A 25,814-nucleotide genomic window follows, 5' to 3' on the forward strand; every position below is an offset into this window, starting at 1 on the left:
GCAAGAACATTGTACTGCCTTACATTTATTCCCAGGAAACTTTTCCAACAAACACTGTTACTGATGCTATGCCCGCATCATATAGCATTGCATCAATTTATGCTTGACACCTGTAGCACACACTTGATGTGCGTGTAGACACAGGAAATGGTCAAGTTACACTGGTTAGAATGTGTTGACCAGGGAAGCATATGTGACGTAAAAATGGCATTTCCCGATGTAGTAGCATACTGGTGTTTGGTTTTATACAGCAAAAGACGAATGTGGGTGTTCTGATGCCACAGATGTGTGTTGCACTTTAATCTAACCTTAACCTCAAGTACAACATGTTAACCTTGATTTTTACCAAGTTTTATCTCCAGATATGAGCCAAGTCCCCACAGTGTGACTGTATAAACTGTTTTTTTTGTTTTTAGAACTACCCAACTACATTGCTCCCTAGCACATTTATCTAAGCCCAACATTTCTAATTTTAACCTGGATACCAAGTCTTAACCTAATATAAATGATTAATCTTATGGAGATCCACTGTATGTCCCTTGAAAGTAGGTGAGTCCCCGTAATGTGACTGTATGAACAGATTTATAGCCACGCAATGTTATTAACACCACTGCAGGCTATCCTACCTTTACAAGGAGCTGCACAGCAGCTGCTATCAATCTTGACCATTCGCTGAGAAACAGGATTTCGGTTTGAGTTAATGACACAAGAGTCAGTGGTCAGCTTATTTACACACTAAGTCAAGGTCTTGCTTGATTCCTTGTAGTGAGACATACAGTGGGGTTGATGTTGAGGACTTAATTCAAGGTTGATTCAAGGCTGGGTAATTACCTTCCAGAGAGGCATTTCTTCTCCTAATTTATCGTAACTCAAACTTCAGACTGAAGTTAATGAAAACCATGCTGTAGTAGTAGTATGTACACCATCTCCTACAGGCAGAGTGGGCTCACAAATATTTGACTGTATCATCATCTCTAGAGAGGATGAATAAAGGCAAAAAAATAGCCCTCTGACTCAATCAGAGAAGAGTGACTCTCTGTGATGGCCCGCATCAATATTTTCACAGGGGGGCAGAGAAGTCAGTTGTGCCTCTGATCTCGCTTCAGGCGATTTGCTTCAAGTCATGTAAACTTACTTCGCTGTTTTGCATAATTTTGCAAACAGCTCCTCCAAGTTAGCAAAGCACTTAGTAAGCACACCAATAATTGATGGTGGTGGTACTACAACAAAAGTGCCCTTTACAGATCAACCACACTTCATTACTGGACTAAACATCACAGTCTAGTTTGATGTGAACTTCAGATGGCACTAAAAGAAGACCAGGCTCTCATAGAAATAAGCACAAAGATATCCTGAAATACAAACATTTGCTCAGTATACAATTAAAAAAAACTACATGCTGGCCATACAGCTGACAGATATTTTCTCACTAGAACAGTCCATCTCATTGACCTTGTCAAAAAACAGGGGGATACCCCGTTTACTGTGAAATATCCCCACTTACAAATGCAGTGTTTGTGAGAATACAACACAATATCCTTCAATAAATGTCCTGTTCTCTCCCCTGAGTGCTGAACTTGGCCAGGGCTTTTATTCTTTAATTAGCTCTCCTGGAGTGACCTGCTGTAGGTTTTATTCCCTCGATTTCTCCCACACACAGATAAAAATCCACACAGACTGTTTCTGCTACTCTCTACTGTATTCTATACTAACATGACCTCAACGTCAGACTCACCCCACCCGTGTCTCTGCACATATTTACCCACAAGAATACATTTTTATGATTCTGGTTCCTTTATGGTATGAGCAAACACTGGATTGCTCTTCCTACATTATGCAGTGTATTGTATGTATCAGAATTTGTATCACTGATATGATTTTGAAACCTGAACTAACATTAACTACATAAATGTATACAATCTTTCTGTTAGGTGCGGGAGTTGTTGCAATCACACAGGGTGACAGTCACAAAACTGCAGAATAAAGCGGTGCATTTGTCAGTCTATAGACTTAATGTTCATTTGTTTTGTGTAGCAAACTAGAACTAAAAAGAAAAACACATCAACACACAATTACGTTCTTGCACTGCAGCATGGGAACTAAATCACATTAAATGTTTTGAGCCCAAACTTAAATAGATAGGGACCAATTGGATGCAGATGTAGTTATAGTCTTTATTATTATTAGATATTAGCACTGAGCTATTAGCATTGATGAGTGAGTTAGCCTAGGTTGCTTATTTCTTGTTCAAGGCCAGATGTTGAAAAAGGCATCCTAAAAGCACAATGCCATTACAATTCTTATGTAATTCTTACACAGAAGAAGTACAAATGGGTAAAGTATTTATCCACTATAAATAATGCCACAGGGTAACACATTGTTGTTAGCTACAAACCACAATAAAAAAAGCACAAAAAAGGGGCCATTGCACAATGTAGCTTAACCGTCTCTGCTATTGTTTTTCCAGTACAAGAAAATTAAAAACAGAGCTACTTCCAGCAGTTAAATTAAAACGTAGGAAAGCAATCCTCTGTGAATTTATTTAAGGTACAGTAAAGAAACCACAACCCTGCATATCATTTGGTTATGTTTAATTTACTCTCTGTATAAGTGGCTGGCCATGGCACAACTTCAAAAGCTTTGATGCTGTGTAATTATGTCTTAATCGTGTACAAAGCTAAAAAGCTTCAAAATATGCTATTATCGACCATATATGCATGTATGGATGCATAATTGTCAAATTTATGGCATAATAGAAAGACCCTCTGAAGTTGCAAAAAGAAACTGAAAGAGGGATAAAAAAAAATAATGAGCTAACAGTGTCTCTTCTTCTTATCTTTGTCTAAATAACATCATATATGATCATTTTCATCTAGCCCTAAGGGAAGCTGAGATCACATGTTTTTAATTCTCTATGAACATTATTTATAGAAATACTCTATATAAACATCCAGCCCATCAAAATGATTGTTATCCCTCCTGTCAGTTCTTTTTACCAACAGATGTTTGATTATCACACTGGGAGACATTAGCAGCCACCCTTGCTAGCTCGCCAGTCGCTATCAGCTGATTTATAACACATATCAAAGCTAATTCCACTGACTTCCGCCCCGCGCCGCTCCATCTGCAATGCTGATCGATCTGCCCTTTGTATCTCCATAAGCCAGCCTACCGTACACTAATAGAGGAGGTATAAAGTTACTTTGTGACCTTAATAAAACCTTCACTTTGTACTTTAGTCTGCTGCTGCCTCCTGAATCAAGCAGCTCAGCGGTATGTCCACATAAAAGCAAACATCCCGAGCTGCTTTGGACACTGTAAATCTGTCGAACATCCAGATCCACTCCTTCTATCCCTCCTCCTCTCACATTCTGTTTGCTCTGCATGATGCTGTGACACAAGTTGTCACAGAAAAAAGGAAGCCAGGCCTCTTCTATCTCAGGAGCATGACAGAGATAGTGAGGCAGTACACAGGTGGAAGGAGGAGGAAATCATTTGGTGTGTAATAAAAAAGGACAAAGTTGGGAGTTTACACTGGGACTACAATAAAAGATTTTGTTTGAGCATTTTTCAGTTGCTTTATTGAAAATGTGGCAAATTCTAAAAGAAAAGAAAATATTCTTCCTTCACAAAAGGGCCAAAGCCAAAGGTCATTTTGTTTCGACAACACAATTTCTCAGTACAGTATACTGCAGGGAACGGCCTTGACAGACTTGAAAAAAGGTTTACTGAAATGTTGAAAGGTCTTAATATTAAGTAACTTTTTGGAATTTTTCTAATTAGTAAGTGCCACCACTGGGCCCTTGAACAAAACCATACTAGTAAAACTTACTTCTTTGGAACTTCCATTATCCCCATAGCCCAACAAAGAGTTTAGATTGTATTCACAGCTGACTTCTTGGAGGGGCTTTGTTCTTGCTGTTTTACACTGCAAAACCAGTGGCACAGCTCCTTTTGAGAATGAAAGTTTGATGAAGCACTCTCTCTTTCTTTACAAATTACTCACTACAGTCCCATAATAGAAATACAGTAATACACATTCAGGACTGGGCATGTCAGTGCAGCAAATAAAGTCGCAAGCGTGGATCCCATGTGAGTTCACTGGAAACCAGCTGGACATTTGTTGAGCAACATGATAACGCTAGAGCTGCCTGTGAAGACATTTTATTTGAGCGAGGTTGACATGGGAAATACTGAATCAATGAGCATGTGTTTGCTTTTCCTCCTTTCACAAGTAAAAAAATGTATTGTAATTATGCCTGGGACTTTGAATGTAGAAAATAAAAATCTGTCAAAGAGTTTGAGCTCATAATTAATATGCCAAGTAGTAGTGCCCCCCCCCAATTAATCTACTTTGAGTGCAACATAGAGGACAAAAAAACATAAACTGTTTATTAATCATCAGTTCTTTTTTATATTTGGCACCTCACCTCATGTTACTGCAACATGGTGTCTCCCATGGTTCCATCGGGGACAGAGAGACAGACAGAGGGAGGAAAAGGTCTCTAGTTTGAGGGTGGTTAAGTTTTAATGTTAATTGGCAGTGCAAAAGGTCAGTTCACAGCTTTGACATACAGCAGGCAGCGTAAACAGGGCAGCTGGCACTAAAAAGACGAAAAATCTGGGTTGTTAGTGGACTAGCTACACACTCAACACTATTGTTTTCTCCAGTGTCCTTACAATTGTTCAGGTAGGACCCATTACAGGAGCCAGCAGATTTTTTAGAAGCATGAGGACACGGCTCAAAAAGAGAATCACTGTGCATGTGAAGAAAAGCCTGGGTGTAACAAAAACTTAATAGACTTGTGTCTTTTGGCTCCAAACAGCCTACAAACACGCAGAGACACAGAAAAGAACAAAGACTTGTTAAATGGTCCCAGCAGGGTTTTTTTAGGCAGCTGTGTCCCAATTGCACACTACATATTAATTTTATCCAGGTTTTCAGTTTGTGGTGCATTCACACTGGGAGACTGACAAAAGTGAGTAACTCTAAGATGTCAGCATGAAGACTAAATTTGCTTGATTTCATAATTCAATGTGGGGAGCCAAAATTAAATCCAATTATGAATGATGGATGACAAAAGAGTAACAAATAAATGGGCTGGAATCAAAACATTTTGCTTTCTCTTTCAGATTCTATACGGACAAAATGGATTCACTGAACACGTACTTTAATTTCTTGGCTGTGTGTCTTGTACATGTTTGTGAGGACCTGTTTTAGATTTCTACTTTCACCCAAGGGTTCTTCGAGGGGGGGGGGCTTCATTTGTCCCCTCTCTCCTCTCCTTTCCCAGATATGGCAGTTGTAAACACACATACACTTATCTCCAACTCCCTCACTCCTTCACTCACCCCGTCACTCATCCATGCAGTCCTCTTTTCTCTCAGTAACAAGCTGAAAAATGGACACCGGGACATCTACAGTACATCATGACATCTCCTGACAGATGCTGGATTTAACCTATGGCCAACATGACGATAGCTGGAAGATGGGAAGACTCCTGTATGCCCAGCCTCAGCCTGAAGCAAAGCATTGTGGGGCTACAACCCTGAAATAGTTTCTGCACTCTTGGCCAGGCACAAACAGCCCTGCAGTAAACTTAAAAAAAAAAAAAGGGAAAAGTAATGGCTTCATTATTGGGTATGTTTCTGTAGCACATGATTATCTTTTTTTATAGCCGCCAGTGTTTATGTACACACATAAACACAAACACCCACGCTCACAGTCTAACCCAGACACACACACTCATGTGCACATTCTAATAAAATAATAAATTATATGCAATAAGAAACGCATTATATGCAGATTAGGGAGCACTGATTAGAAATAATATGGAAGGTCTGTTTAATTTTTTGATTAAATTGAAGCAAATTATTTCAGCATTTTTCATAATTTTCTTCTGGAAATATTAATATATGAAGCCTTCAGGTTTTTAGATCTCCCTCAGTTGATTCAGCTTTCATGACTCAAATGCAATACAAAACAAGTTATGACTAAGCACTATGATTCATATTTCATATTTATTTATTCTCACTGATTCTATAAAAGCGATTATAAAATGTTACATGATTGTTTTTCTAAAAGTATTGCTGCTATTAATATGTGTTGGAATTTAAGACACTTAATCCCATTTTCTCCCTGTGTTATGAATAGGCCACAGGAATTTTACTCCTTGAATCATTACATCACCCACGTTGTACACATTTCCTAAGATTATATGTGTGTTTATTCTCAGTTGCAGCTGTCATCAACACAATCAAAACTGTTAAATCAGACTCAATTAGTGGCAAAAGTCACTTTGGTCCTAATTTTAAAAATTTGGCTTCATTCTTATCAGGTGTATGGGAATAAGGTTAGGGTTGAGGTGAGGGTGAGGTTAGGCTATGGCATCTGGGAATGACTAGGATTCACTATAAGGAAGTCAAACAGTGAAGAGTGAGGTGTGGGATGCTACGAGCTCTAAATACACTCTAAATCTGTATTATAAGTGCACAGTCGAGTTTAGGTTAAGTCTACTAAACACTTGGGCATTTTTAGACATGGGACACACTTGCCTACTACTTGGCGTGAGTGCACACTTCAGTTCTCAAGACCTCAGCGTGGGATTCAAACTCAGACTTTACAAGCTGACTTTGGTATAGCTTTGATGTACTGTACTAACCATAGCTGTGCATACACACAGTTTTCTTGTGCAATGAAGAATTAGAACAGATATCACAGGTGTGCTTCCTTTCATTTCTGCCTGGTTATAATCTGGCTAAAGTGCTAAGCTCTTTTACTAATTGTAATAAAGTAATAGTTAATAGGTGTCATGAACATTTATACATGCATAATAGTTAATGTAAAATACAGCCTGTAATTTAATTTAGTCTGAGCTTGACGATTCTCTCTTGACCATGGGAATAGTAGCTGTCACCACCAACAGCAAATGGAGGTTTCTGTTGATGTTGCACTTTCAAGTCATAACCACATCAACAATTGGTTTTTCATTTTAAAAAAGTAGTCACAACAAATGTGATCTAAGGGCATAGCTAGAAAAAAACTGTGCTGTTCCAATAAACTACTGATGGAACAAAAGAATTTCAACAGGCGATTTCTTGCATTTAGGGTATTTAGATTTAATTGTGACTAATCGGAAAAAGGCAGCCTAATAGGACAATTACAGGTCCTCTAGTTGAAGATGTCAAAATGGCCATTAGCTGAGTGTCAGTGTGACGGTAACCTTGACTAGATTTTGAAATGGGAAAGCATTAAATATTCATGAACACTTAAGGGCATCAGAGTTGCATGAGGGAGCTGCTGTATGTAGACATCATGTGCGAGCCCTGTCCTTGTCACATGTTTGGTAAGCATCCACGTGTAGGTGCCTTACTATAGGGTACATGTGCTACATGTGTGCTTACATGTGGTGCTTAAGTGTGTATGTAATCAAGCCTAGCTCTTCATAAAACACAGTGACAGAGGGCTGCTTCTTGTTAGCCGGAGCACGAGACAGACATATCTGGGTTCAGGGCGCTGCTGTCATTTCAGAGTGAAGAGCACTACAGTGAAAACATATATCAGCAGGCTGGTGTAGCTCTCAGGTAGCACTGGGACTCCAGACCTGCTTAATATTGCAGATACAGCTTGTCTTTAGTTATTCCCTCTTTTCTGTTGTCCCTCTCTGTCTCTTTCAATCTTTTTCCCTCTTTCTCTCTTTCTTCTTATCTCAGCAATCCTGTATGTAAATACATTTTATACCATCTTCCTCTCTTTACTGTCACATTAATTTTCTTTCCCTCTCTTCATGCATGCTGAAATTCTCCTCTGTGCCAGAGTTCAGCCAATGGGGAAAGATTCCCAAAGGTAGGCATGGAAAATTGCAGTGTCTTCGCGGCCAGCTTAAAACTTTCACCCATTTTTATTTTTTTTTTCTTAAAAAATATTCAATAGTACTTCTCCATGTTCTCCTCCGTATTTAGTCAGAGTTCTCTATCCTGCAGGAGGGGGCAACGCAAACTCAGTCAGAGTTTTGGAGGGAAAAGAGGGATTAATTTGCATACATTTGCATCCTATTAACACATCAAACCTGCTGACTTGAAAGGGATGCCTTGATTAGGAACATCACCAAATTACTGTACATCTACTTCCTCACTCCTCTTTTCCCCGTGTCCTCTATCTCCTTAGCTTACTTCTCCTCTCCTTTTCCACTGAAAGGACTGACTGTACACTTCCTATATGTGTATTTGTACATCATTATAGAGAATAATGCTGGAATATCCCTCCACCTTTGATGTGCCAGACACTTCCTATAACCCCATCTATGTCTTTTTCCTTCGCTGCTTTTATGCCTTGTTGCTTTTGTCTTTCACCATGAGGTCATGGTCAGGTCTTACCTCAGGGCATCACTGGCAGGTTTGACAGACCTGTCAAACATTTTCAGTTTGTGTGTGAGTGCCGGGGTGAGTGTTATGCCTTCTCACACACACACACACGCACACGCACACCTACAAATTGCTTCTACACATAACCAAATGTACTGCACTATAAAGATGAGCTGACTGTGTTGGATGTTGAAATATAAATGTCCTCCCATATCTCTGCTCACTGATTTACATCACTGATTTATGTGATGACATATACCATGGCTGTCACTCACTTCAAAAGCACAGCAGGAAGTGAAATTATCTTTACTACCTCTGCTTTCACTGACTATGATACCATAAAATGTTCCTGGTTTTCAAATGCTAATGAGTGTAGTCCAGTCTGCAATACTGTATGTCTACTTCCTCACAACATCTAGTACAGTCCCTGATTTACTGCACATTATAGAAAAGAGCATCATGCAAATCTTAAAGCTAAATGGTAAATCTTATTTACCACTGGGAAATATTGTGATTGTACAAATAAATTAGTTCTTCTCTTCTGAATCTTTAAAAACCTTTAAACTCAACAGACCTACCAAGGGGCGAGTCTAAACTCATGTTGAGCAGCTTTGTGCGAGATTGTGCAAAATCCACAGAGCTTTATTTTAAATTGAGCTGGAGACAGCAATGTGCATAAAATGATGCACAAGATGCCTATAATATTTCTAATTGATGGAATGGGGCAGCCATAAAACCATGTAGTCTTGGGTTATTTTACTTGTAGTAAACATCATATAGCTTCTTAATACAGTATCAGTGCTGTAATACTGTTGACAGTGTGGAATAAGACCATTTTCTTTCAAACCTCAAAGGGAAAAAAGGGACAAGTGCCTATTAAAGTGTTAATACGTTTCCAAGGACTATATCCAAAACTCAAGAGTATGAGAGTTCTACTTATTAGTGTACTGTTGTTACATTATCCATCAACTACTCAATTTGCAACATCGCTAATTCAATAAAGTCAAATGTTTGACAGCCAAGCAGGACATCATGAAAATTATGATCAATGAGACCAAAAATTAAAATACCTTTTTATCAGACTGCTTTAAGGTAGTCTTTTTCAAACAGTCTATAAAATCCTGCAGTTGGTATTGCCAGGGTCCAGTTGCCACAGGCTGTGAGGGTTATTCACAGGAAAGCGTCATTATGATTAATGATCATAATTTGTCAAAGTATTATTATTCATAACAGCGTTAAATGTGACAAGTATTTAAAGCTTTTGTGGATTACCACCAGCAGCGCACATCCCAATTTTCCATTTCCTGTCACTTTCTGTCAGAGTCAGGTGTGTTGTTCCACCTACGTAACACTGCAGACTGCAACAACAGAAAACAGCTTCTGGTCTTGTAGTTTGAATTCTCATGACCACATTTGACAGATTCAGTCAGAGCATTGCTTCTCCCGTCTTTCTCATAAGGACCGATTGTTCTTCCACACACAAATGCACACACTCTATAGGTATATGTTGGCAAGAGAGCCTTAATTGGATACTCTATGCAGTTTACCAAACTGAGTAAGCTAATGCAATTGCACAATTAAACTTGTTGAATCTTGCTAATTAAAACGAACAAAGATGTCAATACAAATCAATGGGAGGTTTAGAAGTTGGAGAGTCTTGGAAATGGCATTGAGAATACAGCTTGAGAAAATTCACTATTACGGGAAATCACACACTAATCAGATATCAACACTAATCTGCCTCTGCATAGAGAGCACAAGTCACAGACATGTACATGCAGCTATATTCTCCAATAATCTGAAAATTATTATACGTACATTGAAGATCTAAAGCCCAAATGTGCAATTTGTACACAGTGATGGTGCATTGTCCAACAAAAGGTCCCAACGAGTCACCCAACCTAAATGATGATATAGGACATTTGTCCTTACCCTCTGATATGACCCATAGGAGCGTTTCCTGAAATAGCACCTGTGACATTTCATGCTAGGAAGGCAGGCATATACTGGGTTCATAGGAACTTGTGTAACAAATTTAAGAGGAGCACTGAGACTGAACCAAAACAGTAAATGTGTTGTAAAACCAAAACAATGGGCTAAAATAGACTGAAGATTCATTGTGAAAACAAAAATATATATAAATTCATGAGGCTTTACAGCAAGGAAAACAAGCCACTGTTGCATTTGCTCTCTTTTCTATTCAAGTACAAGATGTAGCTAAGATACAGCAGCTAAAAAAAGAATATGAAACAATAAGAGATTAGAAAATAGAAAAATGATGGCTGATTACTCTACACTGAATTGACTTCCCTTTATATAACACCCTGGCTGAGCTGCCAAGAGATCATTAAGCCTTCATTATGTGCTAATTAAATCAGCACACAGTGACATACTGACGTTTGGCCGCTGTTGCTCACACTCTCAAGTCCTCTCAGTCACCATGTCACCACAAAAAGCACTCTCATCGCCTGTTTCCTGGTTTGTATTTGTCTTCCATCCCTCTTGGCTCGCCCCCAGCTACTGTTTTCCATACCCAGGCATGCTGAGTGCTCCTCTTTGCATCTTGGAGGATTCACTCACCGACAGTGGCGCCTTCTAGCCACAATACGCAGTCTCTTATCTGTTTAATTTTCTCCCACCACGAAAGCATGCCACGGCATCAGCCTTGTTTATTACTGTCAGAGAGACACCAGTCGAACTCCCACTGGTGTGCCATTATTATCGCACAGATGGCAATGAGGGTTGAGACAGATAGAAGGAGCAACAAAGACCGAGAAAGAGAGAACAGAGAGAGGGAGTGCAGGCTAAGGAAAAAGAAAAAAAAACAGGAATAAGGCGAGAGAACAAATGACTGAGAAAAAAACTGGTATTTTCCATTTCAACAGCAATCAGATAGTTTTCTGAATGTAGGCAGGGGCAGATCAGATTTCCATGTAATGATAATACACCTTTGCACTGCTCTGTTTACAGACACACATGCACACACACAGACACAGTCTACTTTAACATTCTATATAGTGAGCATTTGACACACCTTCATCCCGGAGGCTTTCTCCTGTCAAGGTAAATCCCTGCTGTCACAAACAATACTGCACAGAGTGCAATGACCCTTCCATATATTTCCTCAGTCGTTCACTCTGCTGGAGTGTTAGAGGGTCTCTTGGGGTGACAGACGTGTGTTTTTGCATGAGAGGTTGCATATGTTCTTCCAAGTGCCCAGAGGAGAGAACCTCGGCATCTTCGGAGAGCGAGATTTTCTCACTCAGGGAAAACTACTCATTTTTATTTCTTTGTATGGTCACCCCCAACATTATGGCCAACTAATTTCTCAGGGGATTTGCAAATGCAGGATGTCCTGAGGACAGTTAGCACCAATTTGGCAATTTGTATGTTGGGGGATTTTTGGCATTGTGGGTTAAAGTTAAAGCTGGGTGAAATGTTTTTAATCTCCTTGTTTACTGGCAGCTTAGATGTGTGTTATTGCTGCTATGTTTTCAATTTCATGCATGCTTCTTGTTAATTGGTTTGTCAGTGTGTGTGCGTGTACGAGTGGGGAAGCTAACGTTATGTATTCCACTGAGCAGCCACTCTTTGCACCTACGAGCCCCCAGGTCAATCTGGTGGCACTGGTCCGTGGCTGAATGCTTTGGAAAGGCTTGAGGTCACCCAGGAAAGGGAAGGCTGAAGTCCAGAGAGACGTGGAGGATGAGGAGGATTGTGAGCGAGGAAAGGAGGATTACACTCCGAAAAGAAGTGGTTTGCCTGCTGCACAGTCATCCCCCCATAGCTTGTTCTTTACCTTGTGTCAATGAACTCAAGAACCGTTGTTATCAAGTGATTTCCTCTAAAACCAGACTTGTTTACTTATTTACATACTGTGATGGAATGATTTAGCTCGTGAGATTGTGTGTGTGAAAGTCTTCCAGCTGATAAAGCAATAAAATGAGGGAACATCACATCCAATGTTATGACTTTTGTTTCAGTATTTTTTTTTTTTTTAATGCTTAAACCATTGTACCTGTCCTTCATAGTGGTCTAGCTCTTCCCATTTCTTTTAGAGTGAGATGCTATTGAGTTTCATCAAGTTTAAGGGCCTTTCAATCAACTAGAATGATGTAAAAGAAGAGGAATGAGGATGAATAGTGAGGGACAAGGAGCACACGATGGACACGAATGATGACATTGAGAATAGCAATGCTTTTCTTTTGAAGCCTTTGGTAAAAGCTCTCAATCATGAAACAAAATGTTTGAGCACAATAAACAGAAAAAAAAACAGCTTTTTTCCAATTTGTGGCACATCAATAAACATCATACTGCCATTCAAATCAAACCTTAAACCTACATTGCTGTTTATCACTTCTATTCACAAATATCCTTGAGTCACGTACTCCTAATTAATTCTATTCAGGATTTGTATGCAATGAGGAGGTGAAAAATGTACTCACATTACTCACATCAAGCCTTATAACTGCCACTTTCCTTCATAATTTCTGTTTAAAATAAATGTTAGCACTGGTCCTGCAGGAGGATTTTACAATTTCCTCCTGAAAAAGAGCCTCAGTTGGCGAGCTCTACGATCTGCAACGCAGTCTGGGCCAACATCTTAGTTTCTAACACACAAGCTGTGCCAAGGTTTGTGTATGTGTCATATATCTGTCTCTGCCCTCTAGAGAGTGTCCAAGTCAGCCCCTGGTCTCACTGGCAGCGGCTTTGCAGGGATCTCTTCCAAACCCTCACTACCTCCACCTGCCAAGTGAGATTGCCTTTCTATCGCTTTGGAATAGCCTCTCGACAGAGGGCAATGAGATGGGCTTAGACCTAGCCCTTGTTGCTAACTAGACTTAGGGGGACCCTTTTTGCCCGGTCACACGACAGGAGGAAATAAATAATAAACGCATCAGAAATCAAATTCTTTGGACCTCTGAAGACAGAATAAACAAACAGTGGTGAGTAAAAAGAGGTAAAGCTGAATCTCCAGATCCTGTGGCTCAAAAGAGTGAGTGAGGCAATTAGAAAATTTTGGATTTGTTATTCAGAGAGCTACCACTTCCTGTATGAAAAGTAAAGAGAGAAATGAGGGATAAGAGTATATATGCAAATAGGGAAGGGAGTATATTTAAATAGACATTATTTGAACCAGTAATTACATTAAAACTATCATTAGAGTTTTTGTTCTCTTTGGGAAAATCCAGCTAAGCTGAAAAAGTAATTAATCAAATTCAGCATCACATACTTTTATAACTGAATGGCTTGGCCTCTTGCCATGTTCTGAAAATATTATCTTAGCACACTGACTAATTTACTGGTTAGCTGAGCACTAATGATTGAATGCCTGACTATGTTGCCCAAAGCAATGAGCAGTGCCTTGTGTGGATGTGTGAGTGTATGTGTGTGTGCACATGACTATGTGCATGTGTGTGTGTGTGTGTGTGTGAGACCTCATGTTGAATCCCTCCCCTCTCTGCATCCGTCCCTGTAGGTTGACAAACACAACAATCGCACACCGACAGCGCTAAACAGTGCTCTGGGGGACAATCTTGTGCTTGTTTTACAACTGGTCGGGAATGGCACTTGATATTTGAGTTATGACTCTGGGAGAAAATCATTGCAAAAGGGATCAAGTTTCATCTAACAAATAAAAATGATTAATTCTGTGACAAATAATGCCACAAACTGGCTCAATTTGTCCCCATTAAATGTCTGGATTGATCATGCTTTTACAACCTGATTTGTCTCAATTTGGTGTAAACACAAATTGAATCAGATTATACATTGATCCCAGGCAGAGGGTGAAATTTGTCATTCTTTTGTTGATGAAGATAAATGAATGTCTAAACAGCATGTCAACTGAAGCACAGAGTATCCTATTTCTTCTTTCATGGAGAATTTTAGTAATATTTACTCTCTAGTCTTCAGCCACTTTAGTGCCTCACTCAGAAAGTACATCTATTCATAAAACATTCATATAAAGTTTGATTCCAAAAAGACTGACTCATTAGTTTAATTCCTAAGTTCCAAAGTATAAATTATCACCCCTTCTAAACTCTAAATGTTATTTTTTAAGTAAAGCACTAAACACACTTCATAGTTTTACTGCATGATCATACCAGCTGTTATTCAGATTCAGAGCAGCTGCCATATTGTTTGATGGTCCATATCTTTCCTTTAGAAAGCTCATTGCCACACGATTAAGCAGCAGAGATCAACTTGGTGCACATTTTTCTCTCCTCTGTACCTCAGCACACACATTAATATGCACAGACAGGGTGTTCAAGGCCATCGCAGCGTACATCGCAAACCTTCACTCTTTAACAGCTACGGTTGTCCACAGATTATGTTGTCATGGCAACGGAAGCAAGCAGAGGAGGAGGGCATTAGCCCTCCCCCATTTCCAACTCTTCGTCCGCCCACCTCTCTCTCTGTTTTCTGCCTCTCTTATCCTTATTCCTCTTCTCTCTTTCAAATATCATCGCTTTTCTAAAATAAAATAGAAAGTCAAAAAAAATGTGGACTTGACATGTCTTGACTTGACTGGACTTTTGACCGGATTACACAGTGCATAATAATCTGGAGGACAGATTAAAGTGGGTTACTCTTTCAGTGCACTCAATTAAGCAACGAGTTGTCCTTTCACCTCTCTACAGTAATATTATACACACACACAGGCCAAAATGTATAACTGAGAGGAATATATGTTCCTACAGCTACACTGACTTTTCCAGCAGTTTTACACTATATCAGGGACTTAATGTACCTAAAATACGTACAGTTCAAGGACAAGGTCAGGAATGGGGAGGAAGTTTGCCCTGTAACATGCAAGTGGATTTTATACCAACCAGTTTACTGTTCATGTAGATGCACTGACAAAGAAAAGGAGTTTCACATGCACATGCTTCACTGCATCTCATGTCCAATTTGTCCATATACAATACTCTTAATTCAGTGAGTCTCACTTACACTGATAGTTCAAAACACACCCCTCGTTATCATCCACACTCTCTCTCTTTATCTCTCTCTCGCACACACACACACACACACACACACACATGCACACACCCTTGTGTATGCATACGGATGTATACTCGTAGCCCACGGGGTGGCAAAACAGGCTCTTTGAAAAACAGGTCGGGTGGAAGTCCTGCGGTTAGATTTTGGAAGAAGTTGTTCTGGGACTTAATTAGTAAAGGGCCCCACATTTGAATGGGCTAAGTGCCCATGAGCTCTACTCTCAAATCTGGGACAACTAAGACACACACATAAGATGGCAACACCCATGCATACAAACACTATATATACACACACACACACACACACACACACAGGTTATCCATACATACAACACTCACAGCTGCACAAAGAACGAGCAGCAGAAAATCTTTCCATACAATTTATCAGGGAGTGTCTGCAGAGGGGGCAGCTCCTATACATATCCGCCAGCACCAAATATAGAATTGAAGGAATGCTTCACAATAAATCTTTTGAGTATCAAAAACATAAAAGTCTGTGTGCTTGATACATGGCCCTGATAAGTTTGTAGTTGGAGCTGACAGAACAGGCACAGCAGTTACTATGGATTCCAAGAGTGATGCAGTCACAACAAGAAATGTATTAAAATCTCCATAGAAACATTTTCAGCCACTCTTGCAGCATAATCCATTTCTCAGCTGCTGATCTGTATGTTCAATATGTTCCAAGCAGCTAAATGCATCTCTTCCAGCATATCTTTAGGATGGCAAAGCAATAGTACAACATGGAAAACTAGCATTTAGCTTACCTATGCTGTAGTGAAACTATGATGAGAAGCATACCCTACAGATTAATGGTAGGGAAGTGGATTATGCTGAGGAGGAGTTTGAGAACTTTGTATGGATGCTGTGATGTATTTTTTGGGCATGAATCTAGGTCAGCCTTTTAACTAACCATTAACAAACCATTCTAACTGTTGTGAATACAAGCAGCTGCCACCCTCCAAGTCTCAAACTATACATTCCCCAGAGCGATGAGAGGTGAGCGTTAAAAGATGTTTAGTGGTATAATCCTTGAAGTTATCAGGGATATTCCTTCATTGATCAATTGTTTTTGTCACTAATTTTAGTATATACTTTCAACGTACAACCTCACACAAAATGTACATAACCTAACACACACACACACACACACACACATATATATATATATATATATATATATATATATATATATATATATATATATATATATATATCCATTCAAGACCCACAAAAAGTAGGCAGAAGAAAACTTCTATATATTCAAACAACATCAAACCAGATGCTCTTAAAGAGGAATCAGAAGAAGAAAAAGTACCAAGAGCAGGCCAAAGAGAAACATATTAAAGTGGAAAGGGGCAGAGGAAGGGAAAGAATAGGAGGCATTTAAATAATCACTTACTTGCAGTGCTTGTGAGGCCCACTGAGCGTCTCGATGACAAAGCACTCGCCACCATTTAGGCAGTAGGCCAGGTCCTTCTCATGACAGGGTTTGAAATGCTCTGAGTGCAGCGGAGGGACAGTTGGAGATGCTGCAGGACAAACAAAGAGATCCTTGTTAGTCATAATCAACATAATATCGATTTTATTTTTTTCCTGAATACATTCAGTCTCCAACAATCAGGTTTTGTGACAGCGCTGATTCACCTCGCTGTCTTCCAACAGGCTATTGCTCCTCAGACTTCATTATAATTGTCTTTTTACTACAACTGTGCAAATAAATCATCGTATCATCCTGAATTGCAGCAGAAAAAAAGTAAACCAAATCAGTTTTCCAGCAGAGGCTACTTACTCTCCACCCGAGGATCCATAACAAGTCTGCCACTGCCTCAAATAACACACTGCGCATTGTGGATAAAACCAACACACTATTGTTTGTTTAGACCCTGCAATGTCACCAGCAAAAGATGGATGGAGGACGAGTAATAATCTGTCCTGCTGTGATTAATACACCGTGGTCACAGTTGTGCTGTTGGAGAGCTTGACTTCTCCTAGCGATTTATCACAACATGCATGGCTGATTGTGGACAGTGCACACTTCTGAGGGAATCTGCTCAGTATACATTAATGGATGATCCCTTAATTGAAATTAATATGTGAAGCACCAGTTGCTTAAGAGGAATATGGAAATGCAAAATGATGAGTTTGAAAAAGGAAAAAAAAAGATGCAATTCATGTGTGTGTGTTATAGGCATTTTTGTGCTGGTTGAGGATAATTTATAAAACAAAAAAGATAAATTAAAACATGGATACTTCAGAGGGTTCATGGGCAGTCATCCATCAGCGGTGCTTTGAAAGGCTGGGATGCAGTTGGTCCGGGCATGGCTTTCAGACGTGGGGAGAAATCAGACTGTATCACAGATGATATTCTTATTAATATCAGCCCAGACTGACTGTTTCCTTTGTGCTTACAAATGAAAAATGAGTCTGCTAAGGGCTCTCATTAGCCGATCCTCAGCCATGTTTTTTAAAGTAGCTGGATGAACAGTGATGAGCCAGAACGTCACACTCCAGTGATTAAAAATCTGTTTTACTCACAGGACACCGTTATTACCACTAGTATACTGATTACTGTATTAGGTCCTCCTTTAATGGTGTGTGGAAGATACATCTAAATGACCTGAAGATTTCTCAATCAAGAGATAAAGAGAGATTAATAATAAGCAGGGTTTGGGGAGGGAGTGGATGGGTGAAGGGAGGCGAGTTATTTCAATATGGCATCAGATCCCTTAATCAGCAGAATGAGGTATGTGTGGCAGCATGGTGGGTTAAGTGATGAGATGCCGGGTGCTGATTGGGCTCTGGGGATCTTCAGCAACCCTTGGTAATTGGCTGGTGAGGGACTGGTTTCCTTGTGAGGGTTAGTTAAGTCAAGAACTGAGTCAGCACTAAGACTTGGTTTTTAATAGATGAGGATGTCACCTAGTTGGACATGATGACAAGAGGGTCTTAATCAAAGTGGTGGCTTGTAAGGAGTTGTTTAAACAATTTCTTCAACTTTTGAGCAAGTCAACACCTTTAGATTCAAATTATTTCATTTAAAACCACAACTACTGTAACATACTAAGACAAAATGCTATGGACTTTACACATGAACATCAGTTTCCTTGTTTGTCTGCGTAGAATGTCAGTCATCCAGGTCATGGTAGATTTAAGTGCTAAAGTTGAAGGCAACTGGACTTATTTTAGTTTTTTTTAAAGACTCTCTCATCCAAAAGACTTCCTCAGTTCTTTTTCCTTGTCATGTGCAGCCTTTCTCAGCCTGCAAATAGTTTTATAATGTCTTCTGTGTGTCTATAAGAACTTTAGTTTAAGAGTTTGGAGTTTGAAAAATGTGATGTTTACCAGACTAGGTAGGTCTAAAGAGGAGAGGCCCTGTCTGGAGCATGAGACATCCCAAGGACAAAAACTCAGCCCTTGCTGCTTCAATTTTGACAAATCTGTCTATTTATTCTATCGGTTACTCAACATTGTGGACATGCAATCCTAGATCACTGCACTAACCTTTTAAAATGAGTGATACTAGATATGGCATGGCATCTCCACCTTCAGACTGGATTCAGAGTCTCTATCTGCCAGCATTTTCTGAAACTATCTGTAATTTGAATGAGACAGAAAATATGTCTTCTGCTTTCAACAACAGCCACAGGAAGCTGACTCAGTGGTAATGAAAGAGCACTGGAAAGCTTACAGCAACATAAGCAGGAGTGATATTTTACTGCAATTTATGTTTCACTGTAACTATTTCAAGGATCATACATTTGAAAAGCTGTCTTGACCAGACTTGGATTTTGAATTGCCAGTGGGCATGTTTCAACTTACAGAATGGAATGAGAATTGATTTTAAATCAGAGATGTTGAGATATGAATTAACAGCCCACTATCCTGAGGGACTGGTTTCATGCGGAGGGATTCAGCAGTGCACAACTTACACTCAACACCAAACATTCAGAGCCATTGCCTCAACAAGCCGGAAAGGAAGGGTGTGGAGGTTAGGGAGGTGAATAGGCGTCTAGTGCCATCTTCATAATGGAGAGTTTGTAGCCCGATTTGACTACACCAGCATGAACATGGATCCATGCAACCGTCAACTGGCACCTCTGTTCAACCTTTTAAAAGCTTTACTTTGCTGCTCACGTGGATTCACAAGAACATAATGAGATTAAACTCAATTTTGATCAATACATTTTCTTCCTAAGCAAAACAGCTGCCAACTAGAAAGATAGAGAGAACTCATCAATAGAGTAAGAGGGAATTCATGATATGACAAGGCCATTTACTATGTCCTAACATGATTCCTTTCTCTTGTAGTGCCACACATTCTGCACAGAGACACTTAAACAAAGGCCAGAATCACAAAGCACTGCTGTGTCACTCTTTGCACTTGCTCTGCAACACTGCTAGATTTTTTTTCAAACATAAAGGATTTCCCTCCAGACATGATTTCATGCTTGGACTGAGCTGTGCTGTTCTGTTAGTCCTGGCGATAAGTGACAGAAGCGCCATTTGTGGTTCTCTCCCTTTGTTTTTTGTTGACAGAGTTGTCATAATGCACTGTAGGTTGTTTAGCTTAACACTCGTCACCTGTCAGCTCAGACGCTGTATGCACTCAAAGAACTGTGTCGTTTTAAGAGGGAGTGCCAGTGTCGAATGAAAAAAAAAAAAATCATTTCAGTCGGCTGAAAATATCACTGCAAGTTTGAAAACATTGCTCACAGAAGGCAGCCGTCAATCACTGCAGAAGAAAACAGTCCAATTTACTCCACCATGCTGTGAAGAGAGAAAGAGGGAGAAGCACCGCAAGGATCAATAAACCATCGGGTGCTTCATAACACAACCCTCCACTTCAAACTGTTTTCCCTCTTTCGTCTCCTACCTGCTTTTTGTCTGCTCTCCTTTTACATGAGGTAATTGAGGAAAGAATAAGGAATCTGTTGATTTCCACCTTTGCATCAAAGCACCAATTGGCTGTTGTGGTGAATAAGCAGCAGCCATTTATGTAACACTTAATAATCTGCTGATTAAAAACAATCAATGAAAGACCTTCGTGAACCTCTAACAGTGACACTGATGTCTTTAGAAGACTCTCAAAGAGCTGAATATGCTGAGGGGATCAACACTGTGATGAATCCAATCACTTGTGGGTGCAGGTGATGCAGTATTCATGATTTAATTATTGTTCTTCCGTTTTGTAAATCCAGATCAGCAGGGAAATATACAGAACGAATTTCAGCATTTACAAATTCAAATATGGAGACCTGACAGTGCAAACCTTTCATTTTCATGCAACTAATTTGCATTACCAAATATATTTTGGAGGAAAGCAGACATTGGCAAGTGGGGTTTGTGTCGTGCATCCAGTGTGTAGTTAGTTTTTAACTATGGGTTATAGTTAGCAAAGTGTCACGTCAGTCTCCCTAGACTAAACCTGCTGTGAGTTGCCTAAATAAAATCATAAAAAATTAATTATGTACACGTAGTTCATTTGTTTTCCTGCAGAGCATCATGTCCTCCAAAATAAACAACAAATCACATAGTTTGTCATTAACCTCCAAAATTACAAATATCTGATCTGCTGTGCCTACTGGACAAACATCAGTTGTCAGTTGTCTTTCAAATTGTTACATATGACCATTACAAAGATAATTCATGACCGTCGCTGTTCCTGATCTGTCACTGATCTGGTTTAGACACAAAAAATACTTGGTTAAAATTGGGGACTGGTTGTCACTGAATGGCGGGAGAGCAGGAAACAAAAATTCAACAAGCAAACATTTTTTCCTTTCACTTCACCCACCCATTTGGACCTCCTTTTGCATCACTAAAAACATTACACGTCATCCGCCTCTGTTGTTACAGAGAAAAATAATTGTTGATTTTTAGAAGACAAGGTCTTTCTTTGTCTCACAGCACAAATTTGTACTCCAATTCCAGATATGATGACCACATACTGTATGATTCTACAGTTTTTACTGAAACCCACACCTGCCCACACCTCCATCTAATCAGGCAACCCTAAAACTACATGACTTAAGCATCCACTCTCATCCATGGGAGCAAAGAACTATTCCCCTACACATCCATTTCTCCATCAGGCCCACTCACCCATCTCTCTTTTCCTCAGATTCATTTGTCAGTTCTGTTCATTAAGTGCTATGGAAATGACAGACTACGTGTTATGCAATAAACACCACTACAAATTGCAGTAAATGGTCAAATCAGAATGAATAAACCACAAATATTCAAAAAAATATATGAATTGAACTGAATTGAATTGAATTGAATTGAATGAAATTCCTTATACCAGCTCATTGTTATAGGTTTCTTGGCAGCTGCAGGCAGTATATGTAATAAATACATCTTTCTCCTATCTCCTATCAGACCTACCAGAGTGTTTGAACAGTGGGTTCTGAGGTATCTGGTATAAATGCTTTATCAAACAATTCAAATATTTCCTTTCAAAAATGATCCTGGAGAGGACACTTACAGTATATTAGTGTGTGATTGGCAGTCTGCTCTTCATAATTCCTCTAAAATGAACTCGTTTGCCTCTGATCCATTTGTATGAGCACCATAATGGACTTCTGGGAGGATATTTTCATAGATTTCTTTGCCAAATTCCATTTCCAGCTTCATTTCCCATTATTGTTTAATATAGAAATTATTGTGTTATCTGTGTTTCAGTGGTCTGTGGTTATATCATCTTTACAGTATGCTACAAACCAACTAAAGAAGATGGCTTTCTAAAACTAACCTTTCCCATGTGTTCTCACAGAGATTTTGAATAAATGAATTTTTAAATATACTTAATACAGAAAATACTGCAGTTGGTCTGTTAAAATGTCGAGAATTCTGCAGTCAAGCCAAAACAGACCATTGTTTAAAATAGTTGCAAATGAAAACACAAAGCTTTTCTGTGCTGGCATTGCAGTCTTTTCTAAATTAATTACCTTTAAAGAGTCATTTCAGCAAAATGTGCTTAAGCACTATTCAAGTCATATTTTATCAAGAGCTAACAATTACCAACAAAATACTGATTGGGCAATAATCAGTGAAACATGTTGATGTGGTGAAAGTGTTCCATTTATACTCGAGGCAGAAGTTATATTGCCTATGTGGCTGAATACATTGTGGAAACACAGTGTATGTATTATTTCACACTCACTATTTCATTTTTGCTTAATTGCTTCCCTCATCACTTTCCTCCCAGTACATGCATGTGTACCAATACACAGATGTGTTTGAGAGGGTGAAAGCGTGACAGTCCCATAGGCAGACATGTAATAGCGTCCTTCATGGGTGACATTCCTGCCTGTAAGTGGCAGACTCACAGGCAGGCAGCCAGCCAGTCAGCCAGCAAGCCAGCCATGCTAACTGATATCAAAAGGTCTCTGGCAAGCTAGTCCTGGCCTCCCTGATTATTGATTGGTTCTGAGAGCAGGAATAAAGACCAGAGGCACAGGGACTAGAGAGGAAAGGATACAAACAAAAAGAGGAAATAATGTTTTCTAATTTAGAAAGAAGGCTTATTGCTGTATCAGGTTGCAGGTTTTGAGATATAAGTAGTGGTGTCGTACTGCATCAGTTCACAAACACAGAGGAGAGCAATTAAACCCAGATAAAGGTGTCAGAGGTGACTCAAACAAACAAAATCAATAATGAGACAAAAGTGTGTGGTTTTGTGCATTCAATATAGAGAAGGATTATGGTTAAACGAACCAACAGGAAAAAAGGCTGGGTTCAGGGCTCCGTGCTGACCATTCAAATTACATAAATCTAAACAATTTCTATAAGGACCTCTCTTCGTGCACAGGATTATTGTCGTGTTGAAACAAGAACTTTTGTTTCAAAGTTGAAAGTACACTACCAAATATCAAGGTTTCTCTTCATTGGATCTAAGAGCACAAACAGATCAATACAATCCCACATTGTAGACATGTGAACATTCTTTCAGCCATACAATGTAGCCACACAGCCGAAACTGGTGGAATTCATCCATTGTATAGATATATTAAAGCACTACCAAAATTGATATTTGTTGTATGACTGTCAGATTAATCTAAACGTTAGCTAGCAATTAACTGTGGCTGAATGGAGTTAAACTTTCTCCCTGATTAACTTAGTGGTCTGCTGTGTGGAAAAGGCCGGAGACTGTCATGGACACTTGATGGAGTTAATTGAGGGAGACAAATGATTTATATGAAATAATTGGAGGTGACACATTTCCCTGTGTCCTCATAAAAAGTACACCTACGACTGCATGGTCATTTAATGGATCAAAAATGGAACCCACTGGTGTCATTCCCTGAGTACTGTTGGATAAGGTCAAACAGATTTAAGTTGGCTATTACAACTGCATTTATAATACAGGCGACTTTGACTCTGAATTTCTGCCAAATTAATATAAACCACTAGAGGTGTGAAAAAAAGTCTAACTGTGGATCTGGTTCTAGCAGTGGTTGCAGTCTCTGCCTGTGGTGTGATAATTGAAATTGTGATACTTGATATTTAGATTATGTTCATGCTCCACATTTAAAGCAGACAAAATTATTTATTTCAAGCATGTGGTTAATTGGCAGCACACAGTGATGCATACTGAGGACATTTATGAACAAACCATCCAAAAGGTGTGAGAAACAAATACAAACTCATGCGTGAAGCCTCAGATGGTTCTATTCCTCAAACAGATGTTTCATCCAGGGAACTGTTCACATCCTCTTCCCTCCAGAGACCATAAAAATATTACTCTTGACAATTTGCACTGCACAAGATTATATATTATGAACTGTATCTCTAATAAAACTCACAGCTCCCTCTGCGGACAAACACGGATGTGTAATTTAAATATTTAGCTCAGTAAGATTTTCAGTTAAATTGCCTAAATAAACAATGATTCAACAAAGAATTCTGCTTCTTCTTTATGAATTTGTTCTGTGATAGACAGACACAATTTAAAATCAATCAGAAACCTCTCAAGATTAAACTGAAATTTGTTGCACAGGTATGACAGACAGAAACATTCAGGCAGACTTAGACAGACTGGCCTGAATTTTACCTCTTAGGGACCACAGCACTATATAGGAACAGCACTACAGGGGGAAAGAAATTTGAATTGGGAAACCTAATGCTGATTTGACTGCTCATGCCATCACTCTGTATTAGAAAGAGAACCTCTAGAAAACCCCTACAGGGACATGGTTATACCTCTGCTGCTCCCTGTTCCTGGTTGGAATCCTGGTATCCTCAGTAGGAAATCTTGTGACTAGTAGGAGGAGAGTCAAAACCACCTCTCATCAGCCAACACTCATTCTTTGGATAACCTAGACCACCTAACCCTTCCTCACTAGCTATGAAGGCATAAATATTGATGAAGAGGTTTTAATCTGAATTAATTTTAAACAGGAAAACACATGTAATCGATCTTAAAGATCTCACAGTCCTGATGATGACGATGAGTCCAGAATTGCTAGTCATATCTTTCCCTTCATGAAGGATGATGCTGTGTTTCCTCAGCGAACAGAGATGAGAAAGCAAACCCTGAAGCATCTTTCCTTAGCATTTAAAGAATTCTACAAAGCTTTTATCATGGCTACCTGTTACATACTTCTGGGTTAATTCGCTCAGTTTGGAGCCTCCCTAATCAAAAAGGACTTTTTGAATGCACTCCAGGCATGCTTAGCAAACAATCCTTTAGTAAATAAAGGTCAAAAAACACATATTCCTTCTGTGCTGGTCCATCTCTTCTCCTACCCATTCTGCCCCTCTTTTCTTTTTTCCCCCCACTTACTGCTCCAGTGTCTTTTCATGTCTATCTCCGCGTCTGCAGCTCTACACTGCAACAGCAGGGTCACGTGCAATTTCCCTTTTTCGAAAGCAAGGGCAACTCTTTATTCTTTCTCAACAGAAGAAGGAACTGAAACACTCTGTAACCTGACAGCTTCTGCACATGCAGTGTACATCTGAAGGAAGTAGCATCTGTGTGTATGTGTAAGTGAAATAAAGGAGAAGCACACGACTGCACACATATGTAGCACCACAGTTAAAAGACTGTATCACCAAAAGTTCACAGGATCACAATATACTGTATGTTAGAAGCAACAAGTCCCAACTTGTTCCTACCGACCCGCAGGAACATACCAGTAGCAGGCGCACCCAACTTTCATCTTCATGGTAACAGTAAAAGTCCTGTACTATGTCGACCCATCCACTCATCCCTATCTCCTCCTAATGCAGCTTTCTGTCGCTCTATATACTATAACACCATACCTCCTCCTCTCTGTGGCATGACCTGTGGTGGCTATTGCAGATATTAGATAGATACTGCTGTATAACTTGCATTACAGGAATCAATTCATGGAGTTTATGACTACTTTTTAAGAACATTTGACCACGTACTATCATTCCTATAATTAACAGACCTTGTATGTAAAGTTTACTGTTAAG

At 39.4% G+C, this 25,814-nt stretch overlaps 1 protein-coding gene across 1 annotated transcript in view; it reads right to left on the reverse strand.

Annotated features, from left to right (window-relative positions):
* LOC108872934 (pro-neuregulin-3, membrane-bound isoform) overlaps positions 1–25,814 on the reverse strand; it is a 315,531-nt gene that overhangs the window by 102,880 nt on the left and 186,837 nt on the right. The window contains exon 2 of the mRNA XM_018660865.2: positions 16,774–16,903. Coding sequence (XP_018516381.1) covers positions 16,774–16,903 — 130 coding nt within the window. The remainder of the gene's footprint in view (positions 1–16,773; positions 16,904–25,814) is intronic.

Source organism: Lates calcarifer, linkage group LG16_LG22 (assembly GCF_001640805.2).
Source record: "Lates calcarifer isolate ASB-BC8 linkage group LG16_LG22, TLL_Latcal_v3, whole genome shotgun sequence".
NCBI lineage: Eukaryota > Metazoa > Chordata > Actinopteri > Centropomidae > Lates > Lates calcarifer.